Source organism: Silurus aristotelis (assembly GCF_946808225.1).
Source record: "Silurus aristotelis genome assembly, chromosome: 4".
Lineage (NCBI taxonomy): Eukaryota > Metazoa > Chordata > Actinopteri > Siluriformes > Siluridae > Silurus > Silurus aristotelis.
In genome coordinates, this window is record NC_139577.1 from 34,910,584 (window position 1) to 34,920,583 (window position 10,000).

Consider the following 10,000-nt stretch of genomic DNA (forward strand, 5'->3'; position numbering starts at 1 on the left):
GTGTGTGTGTGTGTGTGTGTGTGTGTGTGTGTGTGTGTGTGTGTGTGTGTGTGTGTGTGTGTGTGTGTGTGTGTGTGTGTGTGTAGAGCACAGCTGGAGGAAGAGTTGGATGTGGTTCGTGTACAAGTGGCCATGGAGCGAGCTGCAGCGCAGGAGCTGCGTCTGCGTCTACACGAGGATCAGCAAGGTCTCTCTCTCTCACACACACACACACACACACACACACACACACACACACACACGTAGTACATTTGCAGCCAGTGAGACTCAGTAGCTGAGCTGCATTAGTGAAAATATTTATTCATGGGGTTATTAAACACTACACACTAATATACAGCAAATCATATTTATCAATAAACAAACAAATAAATATCTCTAGTAAATATAAAGAGAGTGAATGAACAGATAGATGGATGGATATATTGGAAATATTGATGGATGAATGGATGGATACATTATATAGATGGATATGTAGATGGATGGATGAATAGATAAATAGCTGTGTGAGGTTGTGGTTGTTCGAAAATAAATTGTAATAAATTGGCCTTCAGTCGTCCTTTACCTTTAATGGAGTTATGTGGGCGTGGCTAAACACATAAGACTGCGGTCACATCTGATTGGTTTTCGTGAACACGAAGAATCTTTACATCCAGCCATGAATACGTTTACACACCTTTTTAATAAAGACCTGTCCATCTGTTCATGATGAGAGAGAGACATCTAACACAAACGCTGCTGAAAGCCTCAGATACCTGTGTGTGTGTGTGTGTGTGTGTGTGTGTAGGGCTGCTTCTTCAGACACGGCAGCAGCAGAAGTAGGTGACGTTGAGTTCGACACGGTTATTGTTGTGTTAATGGACTGAAATTGCGTTAGAAGTGTTATTAAAGAGATAATTGGCCTCACGCTCACATAATCACTTAATTGGTCCGTCCATTTAACTAAGTTTAACATGTGACTGGTGACTAGCAGACCACTTTATCACCAGTGAGTTTGTGTGTAAGAGTACCATGATGGCGCTAATCCTGATTTGCTGAAGTGTGTGTGTTTAATATGTAGACACTTGTGGCTTTATAGATGTAACAAGGAGAGGTTTATAAGGTCTGTGTGTGTGTGTGTGTGTGTGTGTGTGTGTGTGTGTGTGTGTGTGTGTGTGTGTGTGGTGTCCATCTGATCCTGGACTAAACCATCTGACCTAATGAGAGGCACAGCACGACACAAATCTGTCACAACGAGTGGAAAACGCCTCATCATATAAATCTTTTCATCTGAATAAAGTGTGTGGAAAACCCGTGTGGAACACACTCTCCGGGTCGAGCTCGGACCGGCACCGCGCACCAGCACAGTGCAGCAGCAGCCCGCGCACCAGCACCGCGGAAAGTCACCTTGGGAATGATGTTAATCCTGACACGTGTTTATCAGTCGTCCAGAAAAGTGTCGACAATGAAGCGCGTGCGCGCGCACACACACACACACACACACACACACACACACACACAGAGACACATCTCCTAATTCCTCCTGACAGCCTCCTGAGACCAAAGACACTGCTAATTTAAACTAACAAAGTCTGTGTGTGTGTGTGTGTGTGTGTGTGTGTGTGTGTGTGTGTGTGTGTGTGTGTGTGTGTGAGAGAGAGAGAAAGAGAACATCATCTGACCAGTATGCTCCGGATGGTCCAGGAGGTCAGGTGGCCTGAAGATGACAACTTCTAATTATTTCACTGCATACACACACACACACAGACACACACACACACATTTCCAAATCGTCTCACTCCTCTGTCCACATCTTCCTGTCCGGATGTCCCCGTGTTCTGGAGCTGCATTGTGAGGAGAGAGTTTATTCCAGTGTTTAGTGGTAATTAGTTGATTGTTCAAGGTCAGAGGTCAAAGTGTAATGAGTGAGTGTGTGACCTCGCTAAAACACTGGAACAAAAGCAGCATCTCAAAAAAAAAAGTGATTCATCTTAATGGAGTGAGTGTGTGTGTGTGTGTGTGTGTGTGTGTGTGTGTGTGTGTGTGTGTGTGTGTGTGTGTGTGTGTGTGTGTGTGTGTGCAACCGCAGTTCCAAAAAGTTAAAATGTAATGTAAATAAAACCACATTGTAATGATTTGCATATTTTCAGAAAAAAATAAGGTCATGTGAATTTGATGGCTGTAACACATTTCAAATAAGTTGTTACATAGCCGTGTTTCCCACTGTGTAGCTTTCGCTCTTCTTTTAACAGTCCAGTACATCTGGGACCTGAGGAGAGCAGTTTCTGAGGTTTTGGGGGAGGAATATTGTCCCATGTGTGTCTGATACTGAATTCTGGCTGCACAACATTTCTGGGTTTTCTTTGTTGTGTTTTTTGTTTCATGATGCACCAAATGTTTTTAAATGGTGAAAGGTCTAGACTGCAGACAGACCGGTTCATCACCCAGACTCTTCTACTATGAAGTCATGCTGGTGTAATAGATGCAGTATGAAGTTTTCTGGATGGAAGCATTTGTTGCTCTAAAACCTGTATATAGCATCCAGCATTTATGGATCCTTTCCAGATGTACAAGCTGCTCATTTCACAGGCACTAATGCACCACCATACCATCAGATATCATGACTTCTTCTTTAGCTCATAGAGAGTGAACCTGTATTTGAGGATGAGACGGAAAATTGTGTTCACAGACGGTGATTTCTGGAGGTGTTAATGATCCCACGCAGTGATTTCCATTACAGAATCATGACTGTTTTAAATGCAGTGGCCCCTGAGGGCCCGAAGATCACAGTCTTCCAATATACATTTTCACCCTTGTCCCTCATGATTTCTTCAGATTCTGTTGATGATATGATGTTCTGTAAATGATGAGATATTTTAGATGTTGAGGAACTTGTATTATTGTGAAATTGTTCCACAGTGTTTCACGGCCTGGTGAAGCTCCGCCCATCTTAACTTCTGAGAGACTCTCTAACATGCACTATTTATACCCCAATCATCTCACTGACCTGCTGTCAATCAACATCATTCATTACTCAACACGCTGACGTGTTTCAGCATCGAATTCAAAATCACCTTATTTTTCATTACAATTCTACATTTCATCATTTTAAACATTTCAGATTTTCTTCTGTTTTATGTGAACAAAATGTAGATTTATAAGATTTACAAATTACATTCTGTTTTTATGTTCATTTTACACAGTAACTTTATTTGGGAGGTGTGTGTGTGTGTGTGTGTGTGTGTGTGTGTGTGTGTGTGTGTGTGTGTGTTGTAGGGAGGTGGGAGCTCAGTGGTTAAGGCATTTTACCTTAACCACTGAGGAGGTCATGAGTTCAAATCCCAGCACCACTAAGCTGCCACTGTTGGGCCCTTGTGCGAGGCCCTTAAGCTTCAACTGCTCAGTTGTATGTTCGCTCTGTATAATGGTGTCTGCTTAAGGCCATAAATGTGTGTGTTTCTCTCACAGACCATGATGAAGATGATAATGAGGACAGAGTGAGCAGTACACCACTTCCTGTTTACAGACTACATCACCCTGTTAAAAAGGTACACAAAAACACACACACACACACACACACACATCTGTGTGTGTATTCACATGTATAAAGACCAGTTACTCACTGCATAGCGTTAATGTATACTTAACATATGTATCAATACATCTCCTACACAGTGTGTGTGTGTGTGTGTGTGTGTGTAATTGAGAGCAGATGATGCCACTGAGGCATGTGTAGCTCCACCATATGGCTCAGTAATGGGAGCTTGTCATCGCCTTTATTACTGAATGACAAGCACCATGTTCAACCAAATAACCTGCTGGGGGTGGTCTGTTCTTCTGTTTTGTGCGTGTGTGTGTGTGTGCGCGCACGCTCATGTCACCCACATTCCTGCCAGCCTGTTGTCAGCCAGGCGTAAAGTGCCTAATGCTGTTTGAAAGGCGGCGTGTTGCAGCTCTAGGAGAGTAAAAGCAGTCAGTTTGCCTGGGGGTATGACACACACACACACACACACACACACACACACACACACACACACACACACACACACACACTGTCTCTCTGACAAGCCCCTCAATGGGTAATTCAAAAGGTGACAAAAAAGCTGGACAAAGGGAGAGTGCAGTTTTACACACACACACACACACACACACACACACACACACACACACACACACACACACACACACACACACATACATATTATCATTTCACTGTGGATGTGTCCCAAACCGCATACCGTATTAACTATTTACTGCATGTTAGCATATCATTAGATCATATTGAACGTGTTCCAACCCACACACACCCTAAACACTTTATAGTGCACGTTAACACTATACTCACACCCAGCAGTAGTGAGAGAGTAAATGAGTGTGTAGTGAGAGAGTAAATTAGTGTAGTGAGAGAGTAAATGAGTGTGTAAATGAGTGTGTAGTGAGAGAGTAAATTAGTGTAGTGAGAGAGTAAATGAGTGTGTAGTGAGAGAGTAAATTAGTGTAGTGAGAGAGTAAATGAGTGTGTAGTGAGAGAGTAAATGAGTGTGTAGTGAGAGAGTAAATTAGTGTAGTGAGAGAGTAAATGAGTGTGTAGTGAGAGAGTAAATTAGTGTAGTGAGAGAGTAAATGAGTGTGTAGTGAGAGAGTAAATTAGTGTAGTGAGAGAGTAAATGAGTGTGTAGTGAGAGTAAATGAGTGTGTAGGGAGAGAGTAAATGAGTGTGTAGTGAGAGAGTAAATGAGTGTGTAAATGAGTGTGTAGTGAGAGTGTAAATGAGTGTGTAGTGAGAGAGTAAATGAGTGTCAAGTCAAGTCAAGTTTATTTGTATAGCGCTTTTCACAACAGACATTGTCTCAAAGCAGCTTTACAGAAAACAACAGTGAAGGTGAATGGTGTGCGTTTGTCCCTGATGAGCAGCCGTGGCGACAGTGGCAAGGAAAAACTCCCTTAGATGATATGAGGAAGAAACCTTGAGAGGAACCAGACTCAAAGGGGAACCCATCCTCATATGGGTGACATCAAGAGTTTGGTCATAAATCTTTCAACAATACAGAACAATTTGTGATCATCATAGATCCAGCATCAGCTTCTCCATGCCAGGGCCTTTAAACACTCGGCATCTACTTCTCCATGATCATCCATAGGTCCATAATCTTCACGAGGTGGGACGTGACTGGAGCTGGCCAAACCTCAGGAAGCCTCGGGATGGGGAGAGAAAGAGAAGCAGTGGAGAGGAATTAGCGTAGCTGCTGTTCATGATATTAACAGCACAAGTTGATAATGTGCATGTGATCAGATGTTCTGGAGCACAAGGTTATGATGTGATGTGTGTGATGTGTGTTATGTGTAGGCTTTGCTAAAAAGATATGTTTTTAATCTGCACTTAAACTGGGAGAGTGTATCTGAACCCCGAACACTGTCAGGAAGACTATTCCAGAGTTTAGGAGCTAAATGTGAAAATGCTCTACCGCCTTTAGTGGACTTTGCTATTCTAGGAACTACTAGAAGCCCAGAGTTTTGAGATCTCAGGGAGCGTGACGGATTGTAGCGTGTTAAGAGACTGGATAGATACATGGGAGCCAAACCATTTAGTGCTTTATAAGTGAGTAGCAGTAGTTTGTAGTCTATTCGAAACTTAATAGGAAGCCAATGTAGGGACGATAAGATTGGGGTTATATGATCGTATTTTCTTGACCTAGTAAGAACTCTTGCTGCTGCATTCTGAACTAACTGAAGCTTGTTTATTAATGATGCAGGACATCCACCTAGTAATGCATTACAGTAGTCTATTCTAGAGGTCATAAACGCATGGACGAGCTTCTCTGCATCAGATATAGATAACATATTTCTTAGCTTAGAAATATTTCTAAGGTGAAAGAAGGCTGTTTTTGTAACTTGATTGATGTGATTTTTAAAAGATAAGTTGCTGTCTAAAATAACTCCCAGGTCTTTTACCTTGAACTAGTAGTTACAGAACAACCGTCTAAATGCAGGCTGAGATGCTGGAGCTTCTGTGTACTATTTTTTGGGCCGATGAGCAAAATCTCCGTTTTATCAGAATTTAATAGCAGAAAGTTATGGGTCATCCAATCTCTTATTTCTTCAACACACTCAGTTATGCGAGCTAATTGAGCTGTATCGCCTGGTTTGGATGAAATATATAGCTGGGTATCATCAGCATAACAATGGAAGCTAATTCCATGCCTTCTAATAATATTTCCTAATGGAAGCATGTATATTGTAAAAAGCAGGGGTCCCAGAACTGACCCTTGTGGCACGCCATAATTTACTAGCATTATCCTGGATAGCTCTCCATTTAAATCTATAAAATGGTAACGATTGGACAGGTAGGATTTAAACCAGCTTAATGCCTGTCCCTGAATACCGATGTAATTCTGTAAGCGATCGAGGAGAAGATCATGATCTATAGTGTCGAACGCAGCACTAAGATCTAGTAAAACTAATAGGGAGATGTAGCCTTGGTCTGAAGCTAAAAACAGGTCGTTAGTGATTTTAACTAGAGCAGTTTCTGTGCTATGATGGGGCCTAAAACCTGACTGAAACTCTTCAAAGATATTGTTCTCCTGCAAGTGGTTACATAACTGGGCAGCGACAATCTTTTCTAAAATCTTAGACATAAATGGGAGATTTGAAATTGGTCTGTAATTCGATAGCGTGCTTGGATCCAGATTAGGTTTTTTAATGAGGGGCTTAATAACTGCTAACTTGAGGGATTTAGGGACATGACCTAACGATAGTGAGGAGTTAATAATATTTAAAAGAGGCTCACCAGCTGTATATAACACTTCCTTCAGTAGTTTAGTGGGAATTGGATCTAACTGACATGTTGTTGATTTAGCTTTCATAATAGCATCATACAGCTCTTCCTGTCCTATACATGTAAAACAGTGTAGTTGTGGGGTTGTAAGTACGATTGTGTCGGGAGATGCTGTCAGAGGTTGAACTGCCACAATTGTTTTTCGAATGTTATCTATTTTTTCAGTGAAGAAATTCATAAAGTCTTCACTACTAAACTGTGATGGAACACATTTTTCAGATCCCTGATTTGTTGTTAATTTAGCGACTGTACTGAAAAGGAACCTGGGATTGTTTTTGTTATTTTCTATGAGTTTGCTCAGGTGTTTAGCTCTAGCAGCTTTTAGCGCCTGTCTGTAGCTAAGCATACTGTCTTTATACGCAATTCTAAATACCTCCAATTTAGTTTTCCTCCATTTTCTCTCCAGATTACGTGTTGTTCTCTTTAGGGCATGCGTATGACTATTATACCAAGGTGCAGGTGCTTGTTCTCGAACCTTTTTTAACCGGATGGGGCAACAGTGTCTAAAGTGCTAGTGAGGATAAGGTCTATGTTGTTCGCCATCTCATCAAGATGATCAGCAGTTATGGGTTTAATATGAAACTGAGATAAATCAGGCAGGTTATTTATGAATCTGTCCTTAGTGGTTGGAATAATAGTCCTACCAAGTCCATAACGTGGTGAAACACGGTTAATCTGCTCTACCGGTAGTGTGTACAGTAGGAGATAATGGTCTGTGATGTCATCACTCTGGGGTAAAATATTTATATCAGTGACGTCTGCTCCGTGGGATATTATTAAGTCTAGTGTGTGGTTAAAACGGTGGGTTGGTCTGGTGACGTTTTGTTTAACTCCAAAAGAGTTTAGTAAATCGACAAATGATAATCCTAGGGCATCGTTTTCATCATCTACATGAATATTAAAATCTCCTACAAGCAGCACTTTATCAAAGCTGATCAGGAGGTCTGAGAGAAAACAAGCAAACTCATGAAGAAAATCAGCGTAGGGTCCTGGGGGTCTGTACACGGTGACCAGAGCGAGTTTTCTATGCATCTCTGAAAGTGCAATTTTAAGAACGAGCACTTCAAATGATTTAAAGCTGAATCCTAATCTCTGACTAACATTAAGAGAAGCACTATAAATGGTTCCTACACCCCCCCCCACGACCAGTCTGACGGGGCTCATGCTTATAAACATATCCTGACGGTGTCGACTCGTTTAGACCCATATAATCACCTGGTTTAATCCAGGTCTCAGTGAGACAGAGTGCATCGAGATTATTCTCTGTGATCATCTCATTTACAATCAGTGCTTTGGGTGCAAGTGATCTAATGTTTAAAAGACCGAACTTTAGAACTTTGTTGTGTTTGTTTATCTGGCATTTTTCAGTTTTAACTGCAATAAGATTATTTCTGGATCTTGTGTATGTAATTCTTGGTTTTACTACCCGAGGAATAGATACGGTTTCTATAAACTGGGCTGTGTGTGAACTTGTAACTATTTGGTCTGTAGTATGCGTGTTCTTATAGTTTAAGATTTCTTGATGTCTTACCAGTCAGATGGTGTGTAGTATCCTAGAGTGTGTAGGGAGAGAGTAAATGAGTGTGTAGTGAGAGAGTAAATGAGTGTGTAGTGAGCGTAAATGAGTGTGTAAATGAGAGTAAATGAGTGTGTAGTGAGAGTAAATGAGTGAGTAAATGAGTGTGTAGTGAGAGAGTAAATGAGTGTGTAGTGAGAGAGTAAATGAGTGTGTAGTGAGAGTGTAAATGAGTGTGTAGTGAGAGTGTAAATGAGTGTGTAGTGAGAAAGTAAATGTGTGTAGTGAGAGAGTAAATGAGTGTGTAGTGAGAGAGTAAATGAGTGTGTAGTGAGAGAGTAAATGAGTGTGTAAATGAGTGTGTAGTGAGAGTAAATGAGTGTGTAAATGAGTGTGTAGTGAGAGTGTAAATGAGTGTGTAGTGAGAGTAAATGAGTGTGTAGTGAGAGTAAATGAGTGTGTAGTCAGAGAGTAAATGAGTGTGTAGTGAGAGTAAATGAGTGTGTAGTGAGAGTAAATGAGTAAGTAAATTAGTGTGTAGTGAGAGAGTAAATGAGTGTGTAAATGAGTGTGTAGTGAGAGTGTAAATGAGTGTGTAGTGAGAGTGTAAATGAGTGTGTAGTGAGAGAGTAAATGAGTGTGTAGTGAGAGTAAATGAGTGTGTAGTGAGAGTAAATGAGTGAGTAAATTAGTGTGTAGTGAGAGAGTAAATGAGTGTGTAGTGAGAGAGTAAATGAGTGTGTAGTGAGAGAGTAAATGAGTGTGTAGGGAGAGTAAATGAGTGTGTAGGGAGAGTAAATGAGTGTGTAGGGAGAGTAAATGAGTGTGTAGTGAGAGAGTAAATGAGTGTGTAGTGAGAGAGTAAATGAGTGTGTAGTGAGAGAGTAAATGAGTGTGTAGTGAGAGAGTAAATGAGTGTGTGTAGTGAGAGAGTAAATGAGTGTGTAGTGAGAGAGTAAATGAGTGTGTAGTGAGAGAGTAAATGAGTGTGTAGTGAGCGAGTAAATGAGTGTGTAGTGAGAGAGTAAATGAGTGTGTAGTGAGAGAGTAAATGAGTGTGTAGTGTGAGAGTAAATGAGTGTGTAGTGTGAGAGTAAATGAGTGTGTAGTGTGAGAGTAAATGAGTGTGTAGTGAGAGAGTAAATGAGTGTGTAGGGAGAGTAAATGAGTGTGTAGGGAGAGAGTAAATGAGTGTGTAGGGAGAGTAAATGAGTGTGTAGTGTGAGAGTAAATGAGTGTGTAGTGTGAGAGTAAATGAGTGTGTAGTGAGAGAGTAAATGAGTGTGTAGTGTGAGAGTAAATGAGTGTGTAGTGTGAGAGTAAATGAGTGTGTAGTGTGAGAGTAAATGAGTGTGTAGTGTGAGAGTAAATGAGTGTGTAGTGAGAGAGTAAATGAGTGTGTAGTGTGAGAGTAAATGAGTGTGTAGTGTGAGAGTAAATGAGTGTGTAGTGAGAGAGTAAATGAGTGTGTAGTGAGAGAGTAAATGAGTGTGTAGTGAGAGAGTAAATGAGTGTGTAGTGTGAGAGTAAATGAGTGTGTAGTGTGAGAGTAAATGAGTGTGTAGTGAGAGAGTAAATGAGTGTGTAGTGTGAGAGTAAATGAGTGTGTAGTGTGAGAGTAAATGAGTGTGTAGTGTGAGAGTAAATGAGTGTGTAGTGTGAGAGTAAATGAG

At 41.0% G+C, this 10,000-nt stretch overlaps 1 protein-coding gene across 6 annotated transcripts in view; it reads left to right on the top strand.

Moving 5' to 3' along the window:
- The window catches only part of cntln (centlein, centrosomal protein), a 123,812-nt gene that overhangs the window by 72,331 nt on the left and 41,481 nt on the right, over positions 1 to 10,000 (top strand). For all 6 annotated transcript variants that reach the window (XM_083538907.1, XM_083538906.1, XM_083538904.1 and 3 more), the window contains 2 exons: positions 87 to 187; positions 3,445 to 3,524. In XM_083538907.1, coding sequence (XP_083395033.1) covers positions 87 to 187; positions 3,445 to 3,524 — 181 coding nt within the window. The remainder of the gene's footprint in view (positions 1 to 86; positions 188 to 3,444; positions 3,525 to 10,000) is intronic.